This window comes from Conger conger, chromosome 8 (assembly GCF_963514075.1).
Source record: "Conger conger chromosome 8, fConCon1.1, whole genome shotgun sequence".
NCBI classification, from domain to species: Eukaryota; Metazoa; Chordata; class Actinopteri; order Anguilliformes; family Congridae; genus Conger; species Conger conger.
Genome location: NC_083767.1, coordinates 46,958,048 through 46,985,375, shown reverse-complemented (window position 1 = coordinate 46,985,375; position 27,328 = coordinate 46,958,048). Strand labels below are relative to the sequence as shown.

At 42.6% G+C, this 27,328-nt stretch overlaps 2 protein-coding genes across 5 annotated transcripts in view; one reads left to right on the top strand and one right to left on the bottom strand.

Annotated features, from left to right (window-relative positions):
• The window catches only part of ptprz1a (protein tyrosine phosphatase receptor type Z1a), a 63,468-nt gene extending 56,538 nt beyond the window's left edge, over positions 1-6,930 (bottom strand). For all 4 annotated transcript variants that reach the window (XM_061251533.1, XM_061251534.1, XM_061251535.1 and 1 more), the window contains exon 1: positions 6,676-6,930. In XM_061251533.1, the coding sequence (XP_061107517.1) occupies positions 6,676-6,757 (82 nt within the window). In that variant the 5' untranslated portion in view covers positions 6,758-6,930. The remainder of the gene's footprint in view (positions 1-6,675) is intronic.
• An 11,607-nt stretch (positions 6,931-18,537) lies between these two features.
• Positions 18,538-27,033, top strand: dldh (dihydrolipoamide dehydrogenase). The gene is made up of 14 exons (XM_061252931.1): positions 18,538-18,685; positions 20,038-20,113; positions 20,277-20,356; positions 20,706-20,774; positions 21,028-21,097; positions 21,206-21,306; positions 21,521-21,664; positions 21,915-22,016; positions 22,574-22,764; positions 24,033-24,203; positions 24,653-24,842; positions 25,431-25,568; positions 25,785-25,874; positions 26,340-27,033. The coding sequence occupies exons 1-14, from the start codon at positions 18,647-18,649 to the stop codon at positions 26,403-26,405; spliced, it is 1,527 nt and encodes a 508-aa protein (XP_061108915.1). The 5' UTR covers positions 18,538-18,646; the 3' UTR covers positions 26,406-27,033.
• Positions 27,034-27,328: the final 295 nt, after the last annotated feature.

The window sequence follows — 27,328 nt, the reverse complement described above, 5'->3', positions numbered from 1 at the left end:
TAACTACTGTCTACTGCCTTCATGAAGTGATACTGGTATTAAATGAGACCAAGCTACTGTTATGAATGTATACCTATAGTTCATAAACAAACTTCAAAATCAAAGCACATGCAGTACACATGAGCGGCTAAACTGCCCACTGGAAGCATACTGCTAAGGCATGCTATTTGTGGCACCATTTTAGCAGAGCGCACCTTAGGTTACTTCTCCTAAATGGCAATATTTAGAGACCCCCATGACAGTATGGTGTTTGGCTTGTTAGCCTCTGCACAATGAAGCCCACTTCATAATATAGTATCAAAGATTTACACCTAAGACCCTGTTACTACAATGATCCATGTAATATCTCTTCTCTTCAACAAAGTTTGTTTGTTTTTGTTTTTGTTTGTTTAAAAAAAAAAAAAAAAAAAAAAAAACTATTCTAATACCAGGGCGGTCCTTATCTTTGTTGTACAGGTAGGCAGTTCAAATTGTACTTCCCTCTAGGGTCTTTCAGCGCACTTATCCCTGGTTATGGGTATGCACTTTGTTGTACGTCACTCTGGATATGAACGTCTGCCAAATGCCATTAATGTAATGTAAAGTGATGGGTATGCCAACAGGATGCAGACATATGGAGTGTCGTGTCTGTTATATTGTGAACAGACGCACAGCCCTTTGGAAGCTGGCATGTGTACAGAGCAATGCTGTGGCACAGTGACCTTTGACTCCGGGCACTCCGGATGTTTCCGAGGATCAGGTGGTACTGCCGTGGGGGTGGCGTGAAAGGGTGTCCGCTCCAGCCCACCTGACAGGCCCGCAGTACGCAGGACCGGCACGCCATGTCAGAGACCATGCATAATTATCCCACATTCTCCCTAAAAATAGCAAAAGGTACGAGGACACATTCCTTTTCCCAATAGTTTTCCTCAGGTATTATATTTTACCATCATTCTGCTTTCCTACTCATTTCTTTTTAGGGGTAACATTATGGTTGTATGGGTAATAGCTGTTAATATCAGAACGTAGGATTATGGACAATATGATGACTGCATTGGCATAGACCAACATGGCCAGGAGAGGAACACTGCCTATTGATATTGGCCCAGAATGTCCATATTGCTAAATTAATTGCTACGGTACTAATTAAGGTATTACGGGAACATCAGTGATTAACCACTGACCCACAGGTGACATTGTACATATGTAATCATAAAATCTTTTATTCCAAAGAATGTCACCAACTTAAACAGCAAATCATGTTCAAAACTCTGTAGCTACTGTGAAAACTACTTGTGCATTGATAAGCCATAGGAAAAGTGTTGAAACTGTCTTTTAATCTCAGTAAAGGCACCCAAAACATAGGAAAAAACAAAACTGCTATGAGACACCTTGTTGAAATTAATCCACACAAAACATCTCTGGTACAAAAATGAAATTATTTGGTTGTGATTACATTTAGTATATTTGTACATTTCCTGTGTTGGCATTATGAAAGGTGGTGTGAGACCACACACAGTCTGCCACAGTGGGGTGAGAAATCGATAATTCTCCACCAGCAACCCAATAGAACTCCTCTTGTTCTCCCAAAGAGACTGGTTACAAGCAGCTCTTTTAGCTACACGAGGGGCCACCCTCATCCGCTGTAATTAATTAACCGGTCAGTCAAGGGCATGGCCGAGTGCCATGGGAGAACCAGCAGGGTGATGGAGAAATCAAACAAATTCCACTAGAGTGAGATGGGAGAAAGATGGATGCAAAGAGAAGCAGAGAGGGAGAGATGGAGATAGAGAGGAGAGAATACAGAGAGAGACGGCTGTAGAGAGAGGATTGGAGCAATGGAAACAGAGATGAAGAGTGATAGTGAGACAGGTCAAGGAAAGAGAGTGATGGAGTGTCGCTCCAGAGCAGAGACTGCTGCGGGTATGCTGTCAGAACTGGGCCCCAATACTAAATGTAAGCTAAACATGCTTAAATCACAACTTTAAACACAACTTTATGACACCTACAAAATGCTCAAATGTCACCTGTAGCCAAAAACACACACCCACGCAAATGAAAGTGAAAGATCATACATCAACATAAAAATCCAAATGAAATGTTCAATGTTGTTGATAAGAAATCAGGGTAATAGTGCACTAAAAGTACAAAAATATATTACCATGAGATGGTTTTAAAACATTTAATTAGCTGTCTATGAGTGGAAGTATAATTGTAAATAAAATGTAATTATGACTGTGTTAAATGAAATGCTATCATTACAAACAATGCTCCAAATAATAAGCCCAGAAGAGTATTCAGCTGGCTCAAAAGCCTTTCCAGAACAGGACAATAACAACACACATCACAATGAAGTGAGTTATAAAACCAACAAATTACACCACTTCTCACACAAAACCACAAAGCAAAACAGCATGGTGTCTGGGCCTGAAATCAGAACATGCGCTATGGCAGACTGACCTTAACAAAATAAATAAATACAAATACAAACTCTAATTCAGTTCCAAATGCAGTTCCAAAGGGCTTCTCTTGGAGTATCAATTTCATGGAAGTGAATTTCATCCTTGCACAATTAAATCACAGCCTATCACAAAGCTAATCAAATTGCTTCACATGAATGAAACCACTTACAGACACCAGACACCAGAGTGTCACACTGTTAACCAACCACTTCTGAAAATTATGTTTAGTTAACACTGGGACCCTGACACTAAAACAGACAGTATATAAAAAGAAGTTACACAGTTGTAGAGCATCCTTTCACTGTATAGGACATAAAGCAGATACAGGTCCTGGCCAGGCTCTGGAATGGCTACTATAGTTAAGGCTCTCAAAAAAGCCAAAAACCAACTGAGACTGACTGGCTCCCATCTGGCTGGACAAGAGGCTCTGTGGTCACTGCCAGATGGGATGCCCTTCTCCTCACAGTGTATTATCTTCAGTATATTATCACCTAGTCATTTAATCAGTGTTTGTCATAACATGGACATCTGCACGGGCAGTGAAGAAGTCTGCTATGAAGTGGGCCCTGCCTGTTCGGTTCCTCTGAGCTGGGGGCCACACAGTGACGCTCCAGGGCCAGTGCGTCGGTCTGAGACACCCCTGGCAGTGAGGACATTCGCATGAGAGGAGGAATACACTGCGCTTTTTGGGCCTTCGCCCTCTTTCTTTCTCCCTCTCTCGATCTCTCTTCCTGTCTCTCTCTCTCTGTCTCACTCTCTCTCTCCCTCTCTCTGTCTCTCTCAGTGTGAAACCATCCTTTTCCACGAACACTACTCCCAGGACAAATTGAAGCCCCTGTTTGGACGTCACACTGACATACCTCCCCACAAAAGGGACCCCGGGGCTTCCTGCATCGCTGTGCGCCCACAAACACCGTCCCCTCCGCCAGCTCGCACAAAAACATCGCACAGAATCGCGGCTGACAGCATGATTCACAGGGGGACTGAGTGCACAGTCACAGTGCAGAGGTTCGATTCCCAGGTCTCCCATTCCATTCAAGGCCCCCACACAGCCACTCCCCGGCCCGAACTCTTTGCCTCTGCCATGCTGGGGAGGGGGGAGAGAAAGAGGGATTCTGAGCTTCAATGCACCCCTCGCCATGCTTGAGTGAATACCGTTGAGCCTAATACCGACTAATCTGGTCATCAAATACCCCCACTGCCGTCCACTGGAACCCTGCCCTGCTTCTCACCGGCTGCACAGACAGGGAGATCTTGGCATGCCAGGCTGCAGGGTAGGGAGTCCCACACCCCCTAAAAGTGTGGGGGAGAAAAGAGAAAGAGAGGAAGGAGAGGGGCAAGAGAAAGCTTCTTCATTCCTGCTCTGTTTGTTGTTGCCTCAGTGCCTTATTTATACTGTGCCTTAGCGGAGAGATAGAAGGAGAAAAGCGTTTGTGGTCGGTCTTGGGTGGGTTGCGGCACCTTTCTGTGCCGTTTGAGGTGTTGCCAACATTTACATCCAGGGCCACAGAGCAATGTAGTCACAGTAGTGCTTTTGTGTCCCTAAGATAGTGTTTATGGGGGCTCGTGGCTCAGTTTGCTGCTAACTTTTGTAACTATGTACCTGTATTACTCAATAAATGGAGAACATATTACAAAGATTTTCTAACAAATTGAAATCTGAATATTGCATTGGTGTGTGTCCGTCCTATTGAACTGAAAGGAAGAAGGTCAGACAATATAACAGAATCATAGACTGTATAAAAATTATGGGCCTGTGATATGACTCATTGACTATCCGTGAGCTTGTGAAAAGCATTTTGAAACCATGGATGTCAAGTTTTTGGGTGCCACAATTTTGTACAATTTGGAACCAGAGACTACCCAGTAGAGAAACGGGAAGCCCTTATATCAGCATGAAGTCCACCAAGTCTGGCTCATCCACTATGGGCTTCAGATAGAGTGCAAACTGGCAAAAGTATTACTGTATTGTCCTAACACAACATTACAAACTGGCACTTGGGGAGAAATTAGATGGAGAAAAAACTGCATTTGAAAGTACATTTTCTTGTGGGAAAAAATGATTGACTTCGCACTTTTACCATATTGTTACCATTGACTTACACGGCTGAAACACCTACACTGGAGCCAACCGCGGCAACGCTGGTGAGCAACATCTCTCATTAAGGCAAGGAAATTAGCTTCAGAGATGAAGCATGGTTTTGGCCACATGAACAGAATACAGCATAATGCCAGCCAATGTGTACATACACCACATGTGTAATGGTCAAGACCACCAGAGTCTGTCTGACTGACTGGCTCAATGTGCCAGCTGTCTGTCTTCACAATCATGTTCAATGCTTTCAGGACAACCTCTCTGAAAAAGGCCCCATTTGTGATGGACAGTGAAAGCAGGCTCTCTATAACAGATCACATTGGGAAAGAGATGGTGTTGGGCCTGCGTTTCATTCACTAGCATGACTTTCTTTCCCATAAGGTCCTGTGCCCCCAACCAGAGCAAAAGACACTTCCTTTGTGCTCCAGAATTCATCAAAGAATCATTTAAAGTACCCAACTGAAAGACAAAAAGGAGTGGGGGAAACGAAACTTACAGTCCGGCATTGAGCAGGTATCAACACATTTAATATCCCCCGTCCAAAAGCCATGCCACAATAGCCTCCTTTCTCCGAGCAGCCTGATTTTGGCCAGCTTTTAAAATCTTTGTCTCGCCTTGCATCCAAAAGATTAAACCAACCATATCAGTCTCCTCCTTGGCACTTTGGTGCTGAACGTGGGTAAAATAATCAAGCTGGATTCAGAGATGGGATCTGGCTAACAGCTCAAACTGAGTTTGCAAGAAACTGGGGAATTAGCACATAATGCCTCTGGTAAAGATAGGACACACACCTGTAGATCTGATAAATGCAGCAAAAATAATATTGTAATAAGAAAATAAAGAAATTGATTATCGATGCTATTAAATCACCAATTGCTACATGAGGTTATGCAAGTAACCCGATGCATAGAGGAATAAATATGTCTTTTGAATGAAATTCAAAGCGAGATGCCCTCAGAGATAAGAAATAACTATATATGCAATAACAATCAACATTTCTTTAATTATGCGATGTGATATGTCAGTCAACGAGGGGCATCAGTGAACTGTTAAAAATCTTTAAAGCAATTAGCCCATTATAATTGCTAGTTAATGACTTTCCTGGCCTCATTTCCAATCAGCATCCAAGTTGGCAGAGGCCTTGAGGCTGTTAGGGGCCTCCATAGATTTCAGCAACACCTTCTATTCAATAATTCAATCCCCCCTATCCTGTTCCACTGTACATGTACAGCTCATATATGTAGACCTCAAATGAAATGGATTATTTGAGTGTGTCATGGCCTTTGATGTACAAATTACACATCACACAAAGAGACCCCAAGTTCAAAGCAAGATCCACGATGCTCATAAGATATGCGTGAGTGCGTCTGAATATAAATATCTATTGCAGATAGGTACAGTTCTGACTTAATTAAACTTGAATTATGCTTCATATTTTAATACTATCAAATTTGATTTATGTAATTATTTATTTCAGCAGATTTGTTTTTGTATATGCAAATACTACACCTACATATTAAATTGCCATTATGACATACATAATGCGTAAAGATGTATGCGTAAAAGGTACCCGTGGTCAGATTTTGTGTAATTCAACTTTTTAAAACCTCTCCGTACATATTCCTAGCAACTTGCAGTTACGACAATTTGAATTAGGGTATGATATTAGATAATTATTCGATATTACTATATGAATTTAACATCCATCCGCCTTCCATACAGAGAAACATACGTTAACTTTTTTCAAAAGACCGCGTTCTTATATCACACTGACTTTCTCTTCGACGACCGACAGAGCGACGGCTTCGCTCTCCAACTTAATAATAATCAGAACTCCGTTGTTTTAAAATGTGAATATAACACTTAAACGAAACACGTTCAGTATTATTTTACTAGTAAGCCTCAGTACGGACCTTTCTATGAAAATGTACTGGTAGGCTACCTGAAGTTCACGCACTGATCAGTGTTCTCAAGGCTGTTAGACCAGCTTGACGTCTCGTGAATACAACAGCGTCAATGCACCATGAAATCTAAGAATGCTCAATATCGATTCAAGTGCACATTTTAAAGAAGCACTGTGACTTGAAAAAAAAAAAGAAAAAAAAAGAAAAAAGAATCAGACACAATTCAAGTACGTACCTATCTGGCAGATGACCACGAGCTGAGCGAGCAATAGAAAGCTTTTTGATGTAGTCACTTCCATATTCTTCCCTTCATTCATGCAAAAAAGAAACAAAACAAAACATATACTACGAGAGGAGACAACGATTTCAGCAGGGGAACTGTACTCCCGAGGTGCATGGGGGATGCTATACGTGATTCATGCCGATGGTGTTTCTATCCCAATCTGACATTCGCTCTTCTCTCGTGGGTGTCTGGCGCCGGAGCGGCAGCAAGGACTCGTGGATTCATGCTGTATGTGAAAAGGGCAGAATAATTGGGAGTGTGCGCCGCCCACAGCCCGCATCAACGCAGCGGCGGTGCTATCGCCGGCTCCGCCAGAGGAGCAACTTCAGGTTCAAGGAGAGCATATAAACATGTTAGCCCATGTTTTTTTTTCCCAACAGTGGTTCAATATTAAGACAGTACATTCACAATTGAATTGAAGAGGACATAGGGATGGGTCAATCTTCTTCTCTGAATGAAAATTAATTTATAATCTTCAATTTTCTAACTACACGATCTATGAGGAGACATGGCGTCGTAAAAAATAAACCAGTATGTAGCACCAAGGCTCCATGGTGGGATGCAGCTGAAATTGAACCGTGCATGCACTGTAATTGAACCGTATTGTCATAATGGACAAGACACGGTCCTGTTGCACCTTGGCTTGATGCCCTATAAAGAGTCATAATGTTCCAATAAGAGGATAACAGAAAAGCAGCAGGAAGTCACTTTAACCGAGTCCATAAGCTAAGATCAAGTGCTGGGGGGGGGGGGAAGTGCAATGTATTATGGCGTAGGGTGAAGGCCAGTGACCTCCTGACAGGGGGGTGGGTTAAATATAGGAGAAAGTGGGAGCCACAGGTTAGCAGTGACCCGGAAAACTGAAGATAGCTTTGGAGTGAAATTGGGTGAGGGGTGTGTGTGTGCTTGTTGGAGAGGTATGTGGCTGTTTTTCAGTACAGGGGGTATGAGGTTCTGTAAGGGCGAGGAGGGGAGATATGACACACCCAGTCTTTTACAGAGGCACTCAACACTGAAGTGTTCACAAAGCATATGCCCTGATACATATGCCAAATCATGGGAGACACATTTTGGTCTTATGTGTGTGTGTGACTGGATGGTTGGGTGGGCTTATTCATGATTGTGCACTCTTCTATATTACTTTCATGCCAAATCACAGCAGTTCAGATATTATTCTAGAGATTCTAGACAGAAATTCCACTTGAATTTTAGCTTCATCGATGTCTCCTTAAACAGGAGGTTCTGGAACAGTCTGTGCAGCTTCTTGAGCTATGGGTAATGCCATCAACCACAACAATAATAATTCCAAAAAATCTGAACACCACCACCTTCAACATTAACAGAGACATAAGTTCTGATTTCAGTTTCTATCATTTTGAACGATCTCTCCAACCACTCATAAAATTACCATTTTTCATATATTTTATTTTCCTTTATTTAACTTATCACTGGGTCTTTTCTAACCACATTCAAAGAAAGATCTAATGGCCTAACAGTGAAAAATAAAGAAAAAATAACAAGGCATTTATATTCTGGCCATTGCCCAGGTTTTAGCAGGTGTGAGCAGTGTAATATACATTTATCTATTAATTAATTAATTTATTTATTTAGGTGTTATCCTAATTTAATTTTTTGTTTTATTTTCTCCAACCTTGGGCTCCAGTCTCATGCACTTGTGGTTTCATCTGGTGGCAAGATTTTCAACTTCAATGATACGCTATCCTAATGTTCCTTGTTGTTACCCTTTCGAATAAATTTACATAATTTATCCCAGATTATCTCTAATTTATGCAGGGTTTGCTCCTCACTTGTTAGACTGCTTGTTTTCAGGAGGCTTGATACAACTAGTTTTACATTCAGAGAATGGCCTTTATGCGCTGTGTGTGTGTGTCTGCATGTGTGTGTGTGTGTGTGTGTGTGTGTGTGTGTGTGTGCCTGTGCATGTGTGTTTGTGTGTATCTGCATGCATGTGTGTGTGTATCTGTGTATGTGCGTGTGTGTGTATGTGTGTATCTGTGTATGTGCGTGTGTATATGTGTGTGTGTGTGAGTCTGTGTGTGTGTGTGTGTGTGTGTGTGTGCTTCAAGGTTTTCCTTAACTTTTAACAGTGCTTAAGAAACATTTTCACAAAAGCAGGGAAAGCATTTGTATTGCTCTAACTGTGCGGAAAGACAGAGAATTTGATTGTGAAATGCACTGTGTCCTTAAATGACCTATAGAAAAAGAAAGGGGAAACTGAACTGGACTGAATGGAAGGTGAGAAATAGTAGAACTGGTTAAAAAAAGTAGACCTGTTTTCAATGCTTTAACATTGCTTTGATGCTGGCAAAATTTGAAAACATTCATAATTTGCAAAGATTTTAGTAGTTAAAAAAATATAATAATAAATAAATAAATAAATAAATAAATAATAATCTGACCCCCCCCCCCCCCCCCCAAATATTAGGGAACTTTACTTTAATGTTTATTTAAAAAAAACTGCAGGAATATCACAGCCTAAATGGTTCAAACATTTTAAATAACTAATTACAGATGTATATGACTGTCATTGCAAACATATGTTTCCCAAAACAGTAAGCAAAGGAATGGCTAGGAGGATCTCTATCACACAGACAGCTTCCACAGAGCAGAGGGGTTGAACTGGAAGCCAGCAGGGAGGAACACCAGCTCCCTGTGACATCATTCCATGAGGACGAGTGAGCCAAATAAGCTTACAGGCCTGGTTGAGGGAGACAGTGGCTAAGTCCTTACCCAAGCTTCCTTGGTGAGGACAAACACAGACATCTGTAAGGCAGTATAAATAAGGATAACCCAGTCGGATCCTTTGAAAAGCTATTATCACAGCCGATGGAAAATGAAGAGGAGCAATTATCGATCTCTTCCAGGGGTCATGGAGAGAGGGACTATGGAAAGGTCATTGCAGCTGCAAATAAACAGCAGAACAGACGAATGCAAGAGCAGGACAAGTCCGTTTCAACCTGTGAAAATCAGAAAACAGCCAAAGAACATTTATTCCCTAGGCTCCTTATTGTTTACATCAGAGGAAGTTTGACTTGTTTCACTCAAAGGACACTTATTAGAGTATTAACAGTGGCACCCTCCTGTCTCACTAAGTCCTTATTGCCACACCCTGGGACCCAGTTACCTGAAGCAAAGCGGAGTGCAAAAAGGCTTAAACAGAACAACAGAACAGACAGAAAGCCGTTTGCAGCTGGCACAAGAGCACCCTAAATTCCTGTGTTACTTGTATGTGTATAATGATATATTTGTGGATAATATTCCTAATAATAATAATATGCCTCTGTTCACACTGAATTAGTGTTATTCTTTATTTTCAGTACTTATTTTCAGTAACTCCTCACTCTACAGTTCCTCCCTGACGAGGTGCAGGAAACAGAAATGTTTTATCTGCATCCTAGCAATGAAGAATTGTAATCATACAATTATAAACACCGCTTATCAACTTCCAGCTCACCCACAAAATCTGTCAACAATATTCTTTCCATATCCGCTGGCAAGAGGGCTAAAGTGAGCATGCTTGTCCAATTTGAGCTCTGACCTGATAACCTCAAAACTAGCATCCCAATCTCTCCCTTAACTGTTACCAGTTAACTGCCTGGGCGCAGTTTCCATGACACCAGCGTTTGCAGAGTAATTTCATCATTATTGACCACCTGCTAGGCTGCCAATTTCCAATATTTCACAAACCTGGGTGTGAGACTGGTATTGATGCCTGTCACTGCGAATCCCAGTGAAAGATGTTGATGAACTGCTTCTTGTTACCTCTTGTTTCCATGGCCATTGCAGGATCCCTGTCCCCCACAGCCAATCACAAGGCCAGAAGATTTCAAAAGGGACAGATGCTGAGGCTCAATGCAACATGGGACAGATGAGAACGTAATACAAATGTAATTTAATTTAATTTAAATTATTGAAACTATCAGCTTGGATAAGGAAATGTGTACATTTTTTTCTAATTATCTAATGAGCAAACTCTCAGGTAAAGACCATTGCATATGAATGAAGCACATAGAAACAACTTCGATTTCTTTATCTTTTTCTCTACCAATCATCCAATAAAAAAAACTCACGATGGGAAAACAAATTGATAAAAAATTGATGGGAAAAAACAGATTGACTGGTGGTTATAACATGCCTGAATGTAGGTCAACAGTAATGTCAAAACAAAGGGAAAATGTTTCGGAAAATTAAAGCATCAAATACAGTCAGGTTCATAAATATTGGGACATTGACACAATTCTCATATTTTTGGCTCTATACACCACCACAATAAATTTGAAATGAAACGAACAAGATGTGCTTTAACTGCAGACTTTCAGCTTTAATTTGAGGGTATTTACATCCAAATCAGGTGAACAGTGTAGGAATGACAACAGTTTGTATATGTGCCTCCCAGTTTTTAAGGGACCAAAAGTAATGGGACAAACTAACAATCATAAATCAAACTTTCACTTTTTAATACTTGGTTGCAAATCCTTTGCAGTCAATTACAGCCTGAAGTCTGGAGCGCATAGACATCACCAGACACTGGGTTTCATCCCTGGTGATGCTCTGCCAGGCCTCTACTGCAACTGTCTTCAGTTCCTGCTTGTTCTTGGGGCATTTTCCCTTCAGTTTTGTCTTCAGCAAGTGAAATGCATGTTCAATCGGATTCAGGTCAGGTGATTGACTTGGCCATTGCATAACATTCCACTTCTTTGCCTTAAAAAACTCTTTGGTTGCTTTCGCAGTATGCTTCGGGTCATTGTCCATCTGCACTGTGAAGCGCCGTCCAATGAGTTCTGAAGCATTTGGCTGAATATGAGCAGATAATATTGCCCGAAACACTTCAGAATTCATCCTGCTGCTTTTGTCAGCAGTCACATCATCAATAAATGGGAACCAGTTCCATTGGCAGCCATACATGCCCACGCCATGACACTACCACCACCATGCTTCACTGATGAGGTGGTATATTTTGGATCATGAGCAGTTCCTTTCCTTCTCCATACTCTTCTCTTCCCATCATTCTGGTACAAGTTGATCTTTGTCTCATCTGTCCATGTTGGATGTTGTTCCAGAACTGTAAAGGCAAACTCTAATCTGGTCTTCCTGTTTTTGAGGCTCACCAATGGTTTACATCTTGTGGTGAACCCTCTGTATTCACTCTGGTGAAGTCTTCTCTTGATTGTTGACTTTGACACACATACACCTACCTCCTGGAGAGTGTTCTTGATCTGGCCAACTGTTGTGAAGGGGTTTTTCTTCACCAGGGAAAGAATTCTTCTCTCATCCACCACAGTTGTTTTCCGTGGTCTTCCGGGTCTTTTGGTGTTGCTGAGCTCACCAGTGCGTTCTTTCTTTTTAAGAATGTTCCAAACTGTTCATTTGGCCACACCTAATGTTTTTGCTATCTCTCTGATGGGTTTGTTTTGATTTTTCAGCCTAATGATGACTTGCTTCACTGATAGTGACAGCTCTTTGGATCTCATATTGAGAGTTGACAGCAACAGATTCCAAATGCAAATAGCACACTTGAAATGAACTCTAGACCTTTTATCTGCTCCTTGTAAATGAGATAATGAGGGAATAACACACAGCTGGCCATGGAACAGCTGAGCAGCCAATTGTCCCATTACATTTGGTCCCTTAAAAAGTGGGAGGCACATATAGAAACTGTTGTAATTCCTACACCGTTCACCTCATTTGGATGTAAGTACCCTCAAATTAAAGCTGAAAGTCTGCAGTTAAAGCATATCTTGTTCGTTTGTGGTGGTGTATAGAGCCAAAAAGAGGAGAATTGTGAAAATGTCCCAATATTTATGGACTGTATATGTTGCTGAACCACACAACATGCTGAGCTAGACAACAACTATGGTAAATAAAAGCAATGTTGCTGAATCACAGACCATGCTGTGCTAGACAACAACTATGGTAAATAAAAACAATGTTGCTGAACCACACAGCATGCTGTGCTAGACAACAACTATGGTAAATAAAAACAATATTGCTGAACCACACACCATACTGTGCTAGACAACAACTATGGTAAATAAAAGCCCCCCCCCCCCAACAAAAAAAAAACTCAGCACAACGAATGCCCTCAATAACCCTATTTTTGTGAAAGAAAAACTGTTCTTTCATCAAACGAGACAATGAGGATACATTTGGTTATTCATGAGAAGTACGTTTTTATTAAGTTGCCATGATTTTGGGAAAAAAAGTAAAAAATGTCAAAATGTCAGCCGGCTTTTCAATCCCACAAGTCAGTGTGAAATCAGAAACAATCCAGCCAGTTTCTCAGATAAAGGCAATGCTGGCAACACTAGCACTCAGAAGATACTACAGGAATCAGAAACACTGTCCACCAAGATGTAAAGCCTTAACCAAAGGAACCTTTTAAATGCGCCAATTTCAGACACTGGCCAGGCAAATGTAGGCATCCTGTAACTTGTCCTATCCTTGATACGGGCAATGGGCCACTGTCATCCTCAGCACTTTGCAAACTAGTAATTAATATACATCCAGCTATGAAATTGTGTTGTGACCCTCTACATCTGTGCAGTTAATGCTCATGTTTAACTAAGGATGAACATTAATCACCACACCTTAATTCAATGGCTCAAAGCAGGCCTGTGTTCTTCTCCAACCCCCTTCTGAGCACATGAAAGCACAGGCCTCAGTGTGCCACCAGCAACACAAGCCTCCGGTTCAGTCACTGCCTGAAGAGTGGCCTTAAATCAAACTTCTTTCATACAACATCAGGTTCACAGAGTCCAGAGAGAGTGAGAGAGAGAGAGAGAGAGAGAGAGAGAGAGAGAGAGAGAGAGAGAGAGAGAGAGAGAGAGAGCGTGAGAGAGAGAGAGCGCGAGAGAGAGAGAGATCTTTTCATCTGCACCCCAGTGGCAGCCTGACCCAGCTGTGTGTCTCTGAGACTCAGAGAAAGAGGGAGAGAATACAGACTCCCTCCATACACACACAGTGGAAAAAGAGGCCCAGCCACTGATCTTGTTAATAAAGAGAGAGGAATGTGCAGAGGCTCTTCTGCTAATGAGCTGCCATTCAAGTCTATTCAGTTCAGCACTGTCAAAGAGCTGCTGTTTGAACACATCCAGCCACCGTTTCAGCCAGGAGTTTGTTTCCTTAAAGGCAGTAATATCTGTGAAACCAAAGTAGTATTCATTCTTTCTATAACTGTGCCTTCAAAATGCTACTGTTGCAGTTGAAACTAATTTTAATATGGCACAAATGCAGGCAATACACAAGTAATATATAAATAATATATACATAAATCATTTCAAAAAGAGGCATATTTTCCTTTGTTTTAAACAATTGTTAATGACATTGTGTCAATGACTATTCCAGCACACATTTCTGAGTATGGGATTGATCACTGACAGAACAGGCTTGCTGTTTTAAACAACAAGTAATTTAAATAATTCACCAATTAGATAACAGTATTTTACAATGCAATGGATGTAGGAGCCTTCTGACATTGTCCATATAATATGGGAATACCTTTTTTGTACTTAAAATGAAAGAACCACCAAGACAACAGTATCACAATATATTGATTTGACTCCAGCAACACATTGAGTTTTCTGTGAGTTCATTGAGTTTTACTCAGAAGCTGCCACTGCTCCACTCAAAGTGCAACTCAGCTAGTGTGTCTGAGTTTCCTAGCAACAGGCAAGGCAAGGGGAAAGGCCTAGCAAAGCAGAGGCAAACCACTCCTCTAAAAATACATATAAAAGGTTCCAATTTTCCTCATTTCTGTAAGGCCTGTTATCCTAAAACTCAGCTATACTTTTTTTGCATTTTCATCATTTTTGTGCATTTTGTTGGATTTAGTCAGCCATGCACACAATCCCTGAACGACCCATACAATGAACCAACAGAAAGAGCCACTGTTTGAAATTTCTGTGTCGATGTTCTACTGTTTTTCTTTCTTCTTCTTTATTCTGTAACTAAATTTGAATATAAAGTGATGCATAAAAACAGCGCCAAATCTTCAGCAAAAACAAGAATCGTGTATGCATAATTAATAATCATGTATGCATAATTAATACAGCAAGGATCCCTTTTTTGTGTTCCCCCAATTTTAATCTTCAAAGCTGGGGAGATATTGTGGAGCCATGGGATAGTTATTTCCGATGGCATTCAGCTATTCACTGGTGTGAGTTTGAGCAGAAGCGCCCCTAGACAACAGCCCTGGCCGCTCTTTCTCAGGGAGTCCTGCCCCACAATGCACTTCCTCAGCGCTCACACAAAGGGCTTTGCATAAAAAAGTCCAAACTCAATGGCATTCCTGGCCACAATTAACCTTAGAATATGCTCTTTTTGTGCATGTCCGCAGAAGTAAAACAATGGCGAATTACAGCAAGAACCCCTCCCCTCTCTATCCCTCTAATCAGCCAACGAACATTTGATGATCAAAATAACAGTTAACTTAGAAAAGCCATCATGGTATGTGCTTATATTTTCATATGGGGGCTCTAGTTTACAGTTACAGTGACCCTGGTTTACAGTTACTAAAGTGGGGTGACAAAGCGTGGGGTGACGTGGTGGGGGTGGGGGCGAGAGAATTAGCTCCCCTCTCACATCGTCTGTCTGGCCTGCAGAGAGGCCTATTGTCACGCTGCACAACGGCCCCCATGGCATCTGCACAGCTTAACATCCAGGACTGTCCTGCTTCAATGGAGGGGGGTTTCTGAGGGGAGAAAGGGACATTTAGAGTGCGTCACAGAGGGGGTGTCCTAATCCCCTTGCCCAGTACATCTGTGCTGGCAGTTTTACACTACAAATCAAAAGGCGCCTCATTAATTATCCCGCCCTTTTCTCTTTATTCCTCCCTCAGAAATGTGACCAGCGTTTATATATGCATTGGAAAACATTCAATAAAACTGAACTTGACAGTTCTTCCTTCTTCAAAGATAAAACGTATGTTTCTGAAATTTGAAGTCATATTTCTCTCTGGTTTCGGTATTTTAGTTTAAATATGGATTTTATGCACTTGTAACAGTCTTGGCACCTGAAAAAATAAAAAAGTTCATACCTTCAAACTGCTTTCAATGTACACACATACACACACACACACACACACACATACATAAAGATATCATTTCCGTGTATTTTCATCTATTCTCAATTCTGAATTAATTATTATAAACAATTATAATGAAGTCTATGTTGTAACTGAAGCCAAAGTCACTAAAAGCTATCTTGCAGTGGTGTGTTGCTTCTTAAATTACTTAACTGAATTTTTTTTTCAAACTACTTGCATTCTTGGGAAACACTTTCCAGCTACCAAGAAATTCTTGGAGGGAGGGGGAGAGGTGGGGGGAGCTAGGATTTGTGTAAGTTTCAACAAGTGTCAACATCGTTCAATGAGTGCACATGATCACTGGTATTGGCAGTGACAATACCAGTGATCATTTAAATTGTTTTAATTGTTGTTTAAATTGTCCTTTTCCAGACCCTTGCCTTTCTATAAACAGTTAATTTTGTGACATTAACTAAAATGAACAGGAGCAAACTAATTAATTATTCACTGTAAGTAAGGGAAAGTAGACACTTGTTAAATCACTTGGAATATGTGCTGTTCATTCAAAGACATTTGACTCCATTTGTGAAGATTTAAGACTGACAGTAATTTGCACACCCATGCAGTGCAATTACACTGGGAACTGTATTAGGTCCCCAGAGATTCCATTAAAAGAACTCTTTTCACATTGGACACAGACGTCAGTGACAGGGCCACAGCAATCACACAAAGGGGGGAGGCAGGGAAGCTGCTTTGTAAAAATAATAATATTTTAAAAACGTGTGCTAACAAATGTTATCTTAGTTCATGTGCACCGATAAATGCAGCTTGAGGAAGTTTGTCACAGCAGACAGTCCATTTTTGGGGCAGATATTCCACCGCTGCTATTTAAAACAGCACATAAATAATAGTAGGTAGAAGCTTGTTGGTCAATAATTCATAATCTTTTTGTACAGAGCTCCTCCATTATTCATGCATTGGGAGTAGTAGTTCAAAGTTCAAAGGTAAAAAGATATTTTCTACAATTTCCAATAGTCATCTAATACGCCCCTACCATGTGAGTTTAATACTTTTCTCCAAGGCAACTAAGGGAACACAAGAACCAAACAATCTACCGTAAGTGAGAAGGACAGTCCACTATGCCGTTTCATATGACCAAAGCTCCAGTATGTTTCTTCAGCAAACATATAAAGATCATACGATTACTTCACAATGAGCACTGCAGGCTCACAAAGGGAGACTGTCATTGTTTCTCTTCTCATAGAGTAACAAAAAATGCCTTTAGCTGTAAGGAAGAGTGCCCCACTTTAGCTAATCCCTCAGGACTCCCCACCCCCTTTTAAAATGCAGTTTAGTTGACCTACTATTTTAACAAAATGCTTAATTCTCATTATTATTCACAGATAATATCAACCAAATGCTTTTCATGAGACTTAATACAGAGCACTCCACTGAACCCGAAACACTGGAGTGGATGTAAGCGGAATCCTTACATGAACTCAGGTGCTATTTTTATCTTATCTACACAGCACCATCTAGTGGTCATGACTGGAAAATAAATATTTAAAATGTATTGAACCATGAAGGGCAACACATCACTCATAAATATTTTTTAGTGGAGCATAAAACTTTAAAAAAAGTACTGTCACACAAACACACAAAATTTGCTCCAAAGAATACGTAGGCTTCTATTGTTGAAACGATATAAGTTATAAGGGACTTGACAGATTTGGTCATGCTATGTGATTCATACTGTATGTGTAGTTAAGAATATTTAACAAATGAATGAATAAATAAATAAATGAATAAATAAATAAGACATATTAAGTTCACATGAACAATCACAGTAATTTCAGGATTATGCATCAGTGCTTCTCAGGGGTTCATCTGCATTTCTGAAAGCTATCAGAAACTTGTTGGTGAATTGTTGGTGGAAACCATGGCAGCAGTTCATCAAACCCAGTCATTGATGGGGCACAGAGGGTTAGTATTCACGCTTCCCCTCTGGTTCTGCCCCTTTTCAGACAGTTCTACAGGTTCTGTTCACACTGAGCCCCATTCAGACCCAATCAGCACCCCAGGGTGGGCTGTATGGAGGTCCGCTCTCTGATCTTCGGCAGAGAATGACATGTTCATTGCACCGTTCCAAAGCAGTGAGCAGAGATGACACAACAACTGATGTCATCCAGAGAAGGGCCAATCATGGCACAGAAACTGAAGACTAATGCCGCCTTTGGGCTCCTGGGTGAGTTGACTGAATAGCCTCCTTTAGAAGTGGCCATTATAATAACCCTAGTCTTTGCAAAAAGTGAGTCTGAAACAGTCAAATACGGCCAGCCATCAAATCTCACAATACTTGTATCCGGCACAAATCAGACCACAGAACTTCCTCTGGAAACACTGCGTCACAGGTAAGGGAAGACACACACCTGGCTTTTTAGAGTTCTCACTGTCTACTAAAATTGACAAACCAGCAAAGAAATGAATAACCTACTTGAGCAGGAGCTTGAAAAGAATCCATGCATGACAAATTAAGCAACTGGATTTACCCTTGAATGTAGCATACCCCTTGATGTAGGCAATGGAGTACAAGTACGACCAAAGCCAAAGTGAGTACTATGTTGAAGGTGCTTATGGCCTGGCACGATCTATACCATTCTAGAATCAGAATGGACACTCAAGCCATAACGATATGAAAGAATATAATTACAGTATATTTACCGACATATTTCAAAGAAAACACCAAAGCCCATAGGCCACAGGCCACCGAACCACTTGCGTCAGAGGGAGGCGACGAAGATCTGTAATGCGCAAGCGCACATTAGGGAGTCCTTGGACGCACTGTAGGTTACGCCATAAAGATCGGCACGCACAGGCAAAATGCAGAGTTGGAACTGGTTATATCGTACTCTAGCAAAGGTAAAGGTTTATTAACTTTATTCAGAACTGGTTAGACATTCGCACAAGCCAGAGTGTTACAAATACTCCTGTAATGTTATCACCGCTGTTGACTGAGTCATAACAAGGCCTAGCTAGTAGCGTCTGTAGACTTTAGCAAGTTAGCTACATAGCTAGGTAGTTGACGCTGGATTACTGTGTTAACATTAGCTAGCCACGTAGCAAAACAAAGTGCTGCTAACAAATAATTAAGTAGCAAAAAGTTACTGCATTCGCGTATGTGTGCGATTGAGCTCGAAACAGTCAACTAACATTACGTTAACTTGTGTTAATGGCTAACGTTAGCTATAAATGGTTGGTGTGCTAACATTAGCCTTAGTTGACATGAGCCAGAGAAATGTCATTCAAGGAAACCGGTAGATAGGTTGGTATTTGGTCATGTTAGTTATATAGCAGTCGTTGAATATGCTAAAATCTGTAGGTAGTTATATCCACAAGCAATGTAAGGCAGTGCCGCGTATCATATACGTTGGCTAGCGACCTAGCTATAGCAAATGTACCAACCAGATCATTTATTCACCTATGATGACATTGTGTGATGAAGTGGCTGCCAAACATCTTTCTGCCGGCCACGGTCTCGCAGACACTGTGGCTTATTTAACTTGCCTTTTGCTCCACATTGGAAGTTATGTTTTTCCGTTATAGCTAACCGCACAACGGAGGATTATACTATTGAGGACCAAGCAAAAATACAGAAACATACCGAAAATGAGACAGCGCGCGAATGAACAATTTCCTTTTGCATCCCCAGCACAGTGACACTTCCTTGCTGGTGGAGGAGCAACCGTAGATGGATATAACCATAAATGTGACCTGTGTTGTATCAGAACTCATGAAGAAGATGGTTAAGCTCGCTCCGCTGCGAACTAATTCCACTGTCGTCTTGTATGTTACTCTTCCTTAATACTAATTGGCTAACTGGATACATTTTGGTACCGAGAAGGACACGTGCCGCCCACCGACTGTTTTGTATTTTTTAGCTCTGGTCCGCTTTCTCTTAAAGTGGAATTTTATATTTAAAAAAATAAATAAATAAAAGCATTTATTGTTTAGGACCAATAACCAAATTGTGTTGAGAACTAGCCTTCTGTAATGGTACCTTCTACATAAATGTAAAGACATCATGTAATGTCAGACGTAGCCTCCATATAGTTAGCCACTATCGCATTATTTAACGTGCAATTTGTGGGATGGAATTTGCTGCGTAAATGATAATTTAAAAAAAATGCCAGTCGAGTTCCTTTTATGAAGCAGATTTTGTGTATTACCAAATAAATTTGAGAGATTCTTTACACCTGACATTGTCTCCGCAGCGGGGTCATCAGCTGCCGTCCAAACTCCATGGAGCTGCAGTTTTATCAGTGCGAACCTATGCTGACAAAGCGCAAAGTAAGACCCCTTATCTCCCTAATATCCAATTAATCAGACCCGGTACTTTTGCCCTATCGCGGCTGGTTCATTTTGCAGGTTTAATCTTGACACCAACTCATTAATTAGACTGAGAAATCTTATGTTTGTGAAGAAAACAAAGTTTGGTTGATCTGTCTTGCAGTCGATGCCGATGTCACAGTGGTGGGATCTGGGCCTGGAGGATATGTTGCTGCTATCAAAGCCGCTCAGCTTGGGTTCAAGGTAATTCTGTACAGTTTACAGCTGGTCTCACAAGCCCCGGAGTTCAAATTCCATGTGAGCCACTGTAACCTTGGGAGTTGTTATACTTGTGCTTCTCAACTCCAGGTCTTGCAGGCTGCAGTGTCTGCAGGCATTTGCTAGTTTTTCACTAGTAAGCTTACTTCCTGGACCAATGAGGTAAAGTAATTGGTGAAATCAGGTGGCATAGTGCATGGCTGGAGCCAATACCTAGAGTTGAGTAGCACAGGTACACAAGGATGTTGTAAAGTAAGAGGTCTGTTTTGATGTGGTAATATAATTTGCAGAGCTAATAAATGGTATAATCTATTCTGTATGCTTATGGCCTCAGACAGTGTGTGTGGAGAAGAATGACACTCTCGGAGGAACCTGCTTGAACGTTGGATGTATCCCCTCAAAGGTAAGGACTGTAGACCTACTGTTAGTGTAGGTTTCTGACATGAGCGCTCATTAGTTTTAATTGATTTGTACACCAATATGCATACTGTGTTCTACAGGAGATCCTGTAGGTTGTTGCATATTGTGTCCTACAGGAGATACCATAGATTATTAAAGCTAGTATGTTGGGAAAATGGCACATGTCTAACTGGAGGTGAATTTGTGATCGTTGAAGGGAGAAATATGGGCATTTTATCTGTGGTATTGTTTTCCAGGCTTTGTTGAACAACTCTTATCTGTATCACTTGGCACATGGGAAGGACTTTCAGAACAGGGGCATTGAAAGTAAGTTTTGAATAACCTCCTGGTTTTTCAGTCTTGCGATTATGTTGCCTTGAACACACAAAGGATCTCTACAAGTCCTGCTAAACTGCTCTGTCCTGTTTGGTTTAGTCTCAGGCATCACGCTGAATCTTGAGAAGATGATGTTGCAAAAGAGCGGGGCGGTCAAGGCGCTGACGGGTGGCATTGCCCACTTGTTCAAACAGAACAAGGTCAGTCGTGGACTGTGCTCATTTAAAAACGCAGTCAGGGTGCAGTGCAGTCATCAAACTGCAAGATCTTGTGTGGTTGTTTATAAGTAGAAGGTCACCTGTTTTTCACAAAGAAAATGGACTTGCCTAATCACTTGAATGCTTGATTATTTTTAGTTAGTTTACCCTGCCCAGTAATAACTTAGGTCTCTGTTTTCCCTGCTAATCTTGCTAGGTGACACACGTGAATGGCTATGGGGCAGTTACGGGTAAGAATGAGGTCACAGCGACGTCCAGCGATGGCAGCCAGCAGGTCATCAACACCAAGAACATCCTGCTCGCCACCGGGTCAGAGGTCGCGCCCTTCCCAGGAATCGAGGTACAGGTCACCAGTCTTCTGATCCATACGCTGCTTAGAAGCTCATATCTGATCATGCATCCCTGGTCTTGGAGTCAATAACAGTGTTTAGATCTTGTTCACAATAGCCAGAGATGTTGAACCTGATGCACTTTTTAACTTGAATCCTGTCAACATCGGTGGGTTGCTAGCAGGATTTTATCTTCAGGAATAGTTTTGGTGATTTTTGGAGTAGCAACGCACAACTCTTTTCTCTGCTGTTTCACCGCAGATTGACGAAGAGACTGTGGTCTCCTCCACCGGGGCACTTTCCCTGAAGAGTGTTCCAGAGCATTTGATTGTGATCGGTGCTGGTGTTATTGGTGTGGAGCTAGTGAGTAAAACTTCCAAGTGATTACTCTTTTGTTGTTGATGTATGGATTGTGCATCACAATACGAAGGACACCACTTGCTGTCGGGTCTTAAGACATTTTCATTGGTATAGATGCGTTTCTACTGGCATGGACTCATTTTGGCAAAAAAAGGACCTGATTTTAAGCACTTTAACCTCACTTTAGAAATTCCCAACCCTCCCAAAGCTTAGCAACTCTTAGGCTCTACTGTGTATATAAACGTCTCAAAAAAAGTTTGGAAATTTGAGTTTGGTCAATCACATCTTTGTTGTCGCTATATTATTAGCATTTTATCTTATATCATTGGATACAAATGTCCCATTTGTAAGGATAAGAATACAGTGACAACTGCCAGTGCCAATGACGAGATGACCAAATACAAATTCTTTGAGGAAACATTCATTTTGCTGATGAATTATTCGTATTGGGCTGTGTGTCCTTATGCTGACCATACTGCTGGTCGCAGTGTGACATCTCCCATGTGGAAGGTGACTCTGTCCCCCATGGTAATTTTGCCATTGACTGCCTCTTCTCCCAGGGGTCGGTGTGGCAACGCCTGGGCGCTAAGGTCACGGCGGTGGAGTTCCTGGGCCACGTGGGAGGGATGGGCATCGACATGGAGATCTCCAAGAACTTCCAGCGGATCCTGCAGAAGCAGGGCATGAAGTTCAAGCTGGGCACCAAAGTCATGGGAGCCACCAAGACGGCAGATGGAAAAATCGACGTGGCGTGAGTCCCGGCCGCTAACCGAGCTATCGCACTGACATGCAGTGATGGATCATTGAGAGTGATGGACCTGATTCCAGGTTGAAGGGGCTTGTAAGGAAATTAAGAGTTTGAAGCAGAATTGACTACTGCCCTCAGGGAGTTGGAAATGTACACCCCTTGGCTGCACTTCCTGATATTTGCAACTGGTGCACTTTGAATGTTGTGACCTGGTTAACCAAAATAAAAATGAAGTAAACGGTTTTGACTTGCTGAAGAGCAGTGGTGCACAACTCCGGTCCTGGTGGGCAGATCTGCGTGCTGGTTTTTGTTCCAACCAGTTACTGTAATTTTAGTTTTCTAACCGTTCTATAGATTACACTGGTTCACTCCCGTACTGGATCACAGTAGTACACGGTCCTCACAAAGCGTGCGCAAGCTATACAACATACGGAGAATCCGCCCCTTTCTCACCCCCTACTCGACCCAGCTCCTGGTCCAAGCGATGGTTCTGTCCCGCCTGGACTACTGCAATTCCCTCTTGGCTGGCCTCCCAGCGTCCGCCATCAGACCCCTCCAACTCATCCAGAATGCAGCAGCTCGTCTGGTCTTCAACCTTCCCAAATACTCACACGTCACCCCCCTGCTTACTTCCCTCCACTGGCTGCCTGTCATGGCTCGCATCAAATTCAAAACATTGGTGCTAGCCTTCCAAGCAGTTAAAGGGTCTTCCCCAGCTTATCTGCAAAAAATCATCAGACCCTACACCCCTGCCAGACCTCTTCGTTCAGCCTCCACAGGCCGCTTGGCACCTCCCCCTCTCAGAACCTCCACCTCACGCTCACGACTACTGTCTGTTCTGGCTCCACGGTGGTGGAACGAACTCCCCGTTGAGGTCAGAACTATAGAATCTCTCCCCACCTTCAAGCGCAAGCTGAAGACGCACCTCTTCAAGCAGCACCTCTCCCCATCCCTCCCTACCTCCCTGTGAACCTTAATTGTTGTCTCTGTGACTTGCTTTGTGTATCGGTATTTTTAGTTGGCTAGGTAAGCAGTGTTTGGATAGTTAACTTTGGTGACTTTTGCTCTGTTTGTTTGTTTGTTCAAAAAAAAAAAAAAAAAGGCCCTTGTCCTTATCTTTGTTGTACAGGTAGCAGTTGAAATTGTACTTACCTCTAGGGTCTTTCAGCGAACTTATCCCTGGTTATGGGTATGCACTTTGTTGTACGTCGCTCTGGATAAGAGCATCTGCCAAATGCCAATAATGTAATGTAATGTAATGTTCTGCCCAGCGTGGAGGCCGCAGCCGGGGGGAAGAACGAGACACTGGCCTGTGACGTGCTGCTGGTCTGCATCGGCCGACGGCCCTTCACCAAAAACCTGGGCCTGGAGAACGTGGGCCTGGAGCTGGACAACAGGGGCAGAATCCCCGTCAACAACCGCTTCCAGACCAAAGTGCCTAGGTACGCCACACACCCACACCCACACCTGCTCATGCGTAGCAGTGCTGTAGTTTTTTTAAACCTTTAAGGCATAAGAGCACAAGTGTGTAATTCTTGCCTGATCATTCTAATGCCGATTTAAGGATTTCTACTAGTAATTGAAAGAAAAAGAACATTCCATAAAATCTAATGGTTAACCACATACTTCCAGGCATTGCACAGCACAGCACACATTTTACCTTTCCTCTGGCATGTAATAGTTCGGCTCAAAAAGCACTTTACTTGCTTTCTGGTAAGTCAACAGCAATGTTCATAAGTTCCATTTCCCTCTGAACTGTCCTCAGCTGAGAGCGTTATTTAAAATGAACACTGCTATTGGATTGTGGGTGGATGTGGAATAGTCTCAGTTGTTAAACCCTGAGAGGCGGGCAGAGTGTGACCTCTCGCCCTCTCACCCTTATGGCCGGCAGCATCTACGCCATCGGAGACGTCGTGGCCGGGCCCATGCTGGCCCACAAGGCTGAGGACGAGGGCATCATCTGTGTGGAGGGTATGGCAGGAGGGGCCGTCCACATCGACTACAACTGCGTCCCCTCCGTCATCTACACCCACCCTGAAGTGGCCTGGGTGGGCAAGAACGAGGAGCAGCTGAAGGAGGAGGTGGGTGCTCCTGTGTGCCGGGGGGGGGGGGGGGGGGATCTGCTGAGACTGGGTTCTGGTCTGTGGTGGTTCCGGTCCATCTTATGGGAAGCGATGCGATTCGATTCGATTCGATTCGATTCGTTTCGTATAGCGCTTTTTACAAAGGGCCTTTTGTCGCAAAGCAGCTTTACAGAGAAACCGGGCCCCAAGAGTACGCCTAGGGCAACAGTGGCAAGGAAACTGGAACTCCCTGGAAACAGGAGGAAACCTTGAGCAGAACCTGGCTCAGTAGGGGAACCCATCTGCTGTTGGTTGACACCGGTTTGTAGAAACAATGGTTTTAAACAGAAAACCAGATTAAATAAAAGTACATAAATGTATACTGCCCCTGTATTGCACCTTGTATTGCGCCTTGCGGGCACATAACGTTAATTCGAGGACGTGCACAACAAACAAACACTCTAAATGACCACCGGATACATGTGACTGTTGACTGGTGTATGAAACAGATACTCTTGAGAGTATCTGTTTCATACACCTTAGAACTGACGGTATATTGTTGGGCAAACAACTGTTCAACCTTTTTACGGAAATCCTGTTCCACAGGGTGTCCCGTACAAAGTGGGGAAGTTCCCTTTCGCCGCCAACAGCCGAGCGAAAACCAACAATGACACGGACGGCCTGGTGAAGATCCTGAGCCACAAGGAGACGGACAGGATGCTGGGAGCTCACATCTTGGGATCGGTGAGTCCTCGAGTACCTTTTAGAAAACATCCACGTTTTTCTCATTGGAGGTAGAAACTGAAGTGCAGGTTCCTTTGGAAAGAGGCACTTTCAAGAACAGCCGGTAGGCATAGTGAGTCGGGGGTTTCACAAGCCGAAAGGCTAAATCCAGGCTGTGTGTGTGTGTGTGTGTGTGTGTGTGTGTGTGTGTGTGTGTGTGTGTGTGTGTGTGTGCAGGGAGCAGGAGAGATGATCAACGAAGCTGCGCTAGCCATGGAGTACGGAGCATCGTGCGAGGATGTTGCCCGTGTGTGCCACGCCCATCCCGTGAGTCCACAGCCCTTACCATATTAGGCACTGCCCATAGGAGGCAGCAGATTACTATGGGGTAGCTCTAAAGCAGAGGTCCCCAAACTAATTATGCAGCTATATTAACTTATAAAAGCAAGCTGTGCCACTTGCCCTAGATTAGACTATCTTTAACAAAGCACAGAACTCCCACCACCATCTTTATAAATAATTTTTCAATTACTTGGAAATGGATCAAATGTTTATTTGGCCCTAAATTACAATTTTTTTTGGGATGAACTGCTCCTTTGCTTGGCTCACTTAATTTCATACCAAGTCTTGCACTGGCACTGTGCCAATATTGCTGATTAAAAATGACTAATGCTTGCCCTACAATAGTCTTCAGTTGCTTAAAGCCACGTTTGTTTTGAGTGGAAATCCTGAAGGCGGATGAGTTTATTAAATCATTATGACAAGTCAGCCATTGCCTTCTTTCTCTTTCAGACTGTATCAGAAGCCTTCAGGGAAGCCAACCTTGCAGCCTCCTTTGGAAAAGCGATTAACTTCTAAAACGCCATCAGTCCATGTACATACACATGCATCCTGAAGTCTGAACTGTACAAGCGCACATTTGTCTGGGACGGGCCCTGTGGGGGATGGCACACGTGTGCTGAACACCCCACGGTCCTGTGCCGAAGTTGGTATGTTATTTAAATGCTCTCAGTAAAATGGGGTTCAGGCCCTGAAACAGGACTGAGGGTCCATGTTCCTTTCTATTACGGGAGGGCTTCAGGCCACAGCGTGTTTGTGTGGCAGGCAACGCAGCACTTTTCAGTTCAATTACCTTAGCCCTGTTGTCCATTGGTCTGTGTACGAATTATTAACCCCCCCGCCCCCCCAAGCGTTTGATGGGGAGCTATGTTCATATTTTCCACTGTTTATGAAATTACCATGTTCAAATGTGTATACTTTCCGCAGACGTTAGAGAGGACTGTAAAGTTACAGGAGAGCTCAAGGAGCCATCCTTTTCTGAGGGTGAGTGAGAGTGGAGATGACTGATGTTAAAGGAACACACAGGCTTGTATGTACAATTGTAAAACACAATATTCAAACTGGGTTTTCGGGTGAATAGGTGCATGGTTTACGTATCATGCAGACAGAAATACATTACTACAGAAATAAAAACGACAAAGTGTGATGGTGTGGAACTTCTGTTAAATCTAATCCGTTCACGGTGTCAGCCATGTAGTGAGGAGAAAAGGCCACCAGGGGGCGAAAAGCCTTGGTCCATGGGGCGGGTCTGGCTAAACTTGGGAATACACCAAGGCACAAACAGCCAACGACAGTGGGGGATGGAGCATCCGGGCTTGGTCTGCTTGGTGTGTGTGTGTTGTCGGCCCTTGCCGAAGGTGGCTGGAAGTGTGCAGACAAAAGTAAATTGGCTTGAAGGGCCAGCCAATGGGGTCCCAATCAGCATGCGATACAGTTTCGGT

What these genes read in the sequence shown, in the direction of transcription:
- dldh (XM_061252931.1), top strand. Translation starts at nt 18,647, where the DNA reads ATGCAGAGTTGGAACTGGTTATATCGTACTCTAGCAAAG. An exon ending in TTGGATGTATCCCCTCAAAG is followed by an intron (nt 20,775 to 21,027) that starts GTAAGGACTGTA and finishes ATTGTTTTCCAG; the next exon opens with GCTTTGTTGAACAACTCTTA. An exon ending in GAGCTCACATCTTGGGATCG is followed by an intron (nt 25,569 to 25,784) that starts GTGAGTCCTCGA and finishes GTGTGTGTGCAG; the next exon opens with GGAGCAGGAGAGATGATCAA.